Below are 2,426 nucleotides of genomic sequence, written 5' to 3' on the forward strand. Positions count from 1 at the left end.
AAGAAAAACAGAGAAAACTTTGGTCCAGGGCCAGAAATCTATCAGCAGCAATCAACCTGGTTATAAATTGCTCGTTACTTAAGTCATTTCACTGGAATAATTATTTCCTCTGCTTTTCCTTTTCAATCAAGAATGTGTTGACTGAGGTAATAGATCTGGCTAGAGACTCAACAGGCATGTGCCTCCCAACCCCCCCTCCCTCCCCAGCCTCATCCTCGGGTATCAGGTTACTCTTCCATTGGTCTGTTATTAACCACAAAATTCTCTGGAATTCTCTTCAGGGATCACTCAGCCTCATAAAAGGGAGACTGCTTCAGACCAGAGGAACTTGGCAGAAGGCGGGAAGGGCTCGCAGCACCATGAGGAGTTTCTCCGTGGCCTCACTTGTTCTCTTGGCTCTTGTCCTGAGTGTCCACCTCGGAGCCTCCACACGTAAGTAGCTGCTCCTCTCCGTTCCCTCCTGGGCTGACTGGCAGTGGCAGCAGAGACCTCTCCACATCTTGCTCTCTGTTTCTTAGGTGGCAGTGAGGTAGCCAAGTTCTGCTGCTTTCAGTTCAGTAACAGGATAATTCCCTGGAAGAAAGTGCAAATGTATGAATTCACGAAGGTCAGCTGCTCCCGGAAGGCTGTGATGTGAGTATTTCTCATTCTGGTTCTGGCTTGGGTGGTAGCCTGGTGGTGCTGATGCCAGAGCTTCGGTGGGCTGGCAGCCCTACTCTCTCTTCCAGGTCTCTGTGGGGCTAACGGGGACTTCCTCACATTAGGGACACCAAGCAGTGGGACTCCTTACAAGGTACTTCACGGCCCCATCAAACACAGCAGACTCCTCTGGGGTGTCTGACGCACCCTCCCACCTCCTTAGCTTCACTTTTTACCACATCCCCACCAGTCCCTTATGTTGAACAAATTTGAGGTGCCACAGACATCTGCAGCCTTGCTTTGAAATGTCCACACAACCTCTCCTTGTGTCCCTGTTCCTTTGACTCTCCTCCCCTGTCTCCTCCCCTAATTACTGCTGGGCACTTTGAGGTAGCCCAGGCGCAAGACCCCTCGACTTTGGCTCTCAGGATGCACAAGGCTGGAGCAGATTCAGGGACATCAGCCACAACCCCCAGCTTTCACGAGCTCAGCGGGATGATACAGCCGGGGATGGTGGGATTAAGAGCAACAGCGGGTGGGTGTGAGGTGCTTTTGGGGGCTCACGAAATGTCTGGAAATTGAGAGTGGTGGTGATTGTATCATCCGTGGACGTTCTCACACTCACTGCGTGATAACTGCACACCCTAAGTGGGTGCTATGGTGTGTGAGTTACATAAAGTGGTCGTATTAGGACGAAAGCACTAGCAGGCATTATGCAGGCTGCATGCTGTGGACCATATATATCCCCAGACACTGGGAAGTGTCTCCTCACAAAGGTGGAGCTGGGAGAGTGGTTTCCAGTGGGGCAGGTGGTGGTGAGCCGGGAACAGGGCCAGGAGAGGAGCAGGGACAGTGTGGCGGGGTGAGAGGACAAGCCTGGGACTGAGCCTGCCTTTCTGTCCCTTTCCAGGAGGCAAAAGGGCTCAGTACAGTCGTTCCCTCTTACCCATGGGGGATCCAGACCCCTAGTGGAACCCTGAAGCCATGGCTAGCTCTGAGCCCTGTGTAGGCTGTTTTTCCCATACACCATACCTACGGTAAGGTTTCATTGATTCGTTAGGCACAGTATGAGATTAACAGCTAATGAACTGCCAAATGAATAACTAATAGTGAAGTAGAACAGGCATAACCATAATAAAAGTTATGTGAATGTGTCCTCTCTCTCACTGCATCTCTCTCTCCGCAATCCTTATTTGACCACAGGTAACTGAAACTACAAACAGCAACACTGCAGATAAGGGGGTTTGCTACTATACTGATTGTCTCTTTTCCACAGCTTTACCACTAAAAGAGGCCTGAAAGTCTGTGCACAGCCAGAGGAAAAATGGGTGCAAAAATACATTTCCTTGCTGCAGTCCCAGCAACAGCTGGGATAATAGCATTTTCAGCTCACGGACACGGCCCCATCCTGCCCACCCCACACACAGCTCTGCTGCCCTCTGTGGAGACCCAGAGAATTTGCTCAACAGAAAGCTTCGTGGAACTGGTGGGAGAGTGTATTTGCTACCAGAATTTTTTTCAATAAAGATTTTTCATAAAGCTGTGACTTGTTCATTATCCTGCTTAGTCAATAAGACCTGAGTTTTATTCCAAGAAAAGAAACTAAGTCACATTTGCAACTGATTGCCCAGCAGATCTCCACAACTTTGGTGTGCAAGTTTTTGTATGAACAGATTTTCATTTCTCTTGAGTCTATATGTAGGGATAAAACTGCTGGGTATATGGTAACTCTTATGTTTAACTCTTTTGAGAAACCGCCAGACTATTTTCACAGCAGCTCCAACAGT

The 2,426-nt window shown here is 49.2% G+C and overlaps 1 protein-coding gene across 1 annotated transcript; it reads left to right on the plus strand.

Moving 5' to 3' along the window:
• The first annotated feature begins 346 nt into the window (after window positions 1-346).
• On the plus strand, window positions 347-2,144 carry CCL26 (chemokine (C-C motif) ligand 26). The gene is made up of 3 exons (XM_004688024.2): window positions 347-432; window positions 519-633; window positions 1,916-2,144. The coding sequence occupies exons 1-3, from the start codon at window positions 360-362 to the stop codon at window positions 2,013-2,015; spliced, it is 288 nt and encodes a 95-aa protein (XP_004688081.1). The 5' UTR covers window positions 347-359; the 3' UTR covers window positions 2,016-2,144.
• The last annotated feature ends 282 nt before the right edge of the window (window positions 2,145-2,426 follow it).

This window comes from Condylura cristata, unplaced genomic scaffold (assembly GCF_000260355.1).
Source record: "Condylura cristata isolate star-nosed mole 26May11 unplaced genomic scaffold, ConCri1.0 scaffold00024, whole genome shotgun sequence".
In the NCBI taxonomy this organism is placed as follows: domain Eukaryota; kingdom Metazoa; phylum Chordata; class Mammalia; order Eulipotyphla; family Talpidae; genus Condylura; species Condylura cristata.

Bases quoted from the DNA above. Each gene is read 5' to 3' on its own strand.
- CCL26 (XM_004688024.2), top strand. From the start codon at position 360: ATGAGGAGTTTCTCCGTGGCCTCACTTGTTCTCTTGGCTCTTGTCCTG. The intron at 433-518 runs GTAAGTAGCTGC...TCTGTTTCTTAG, and splicing joins CCACCTCGGAGCCTCCACAC to GTGGCAGTGAGGTAGCCAAG. The intron at 634-1,915 runs GTGAGTATTTCT...TCTTTTCCACAG, and splicing joins TGCTCCCGGAAGGCTGTGAT to CTTTACCACTAAAAGAGGCC.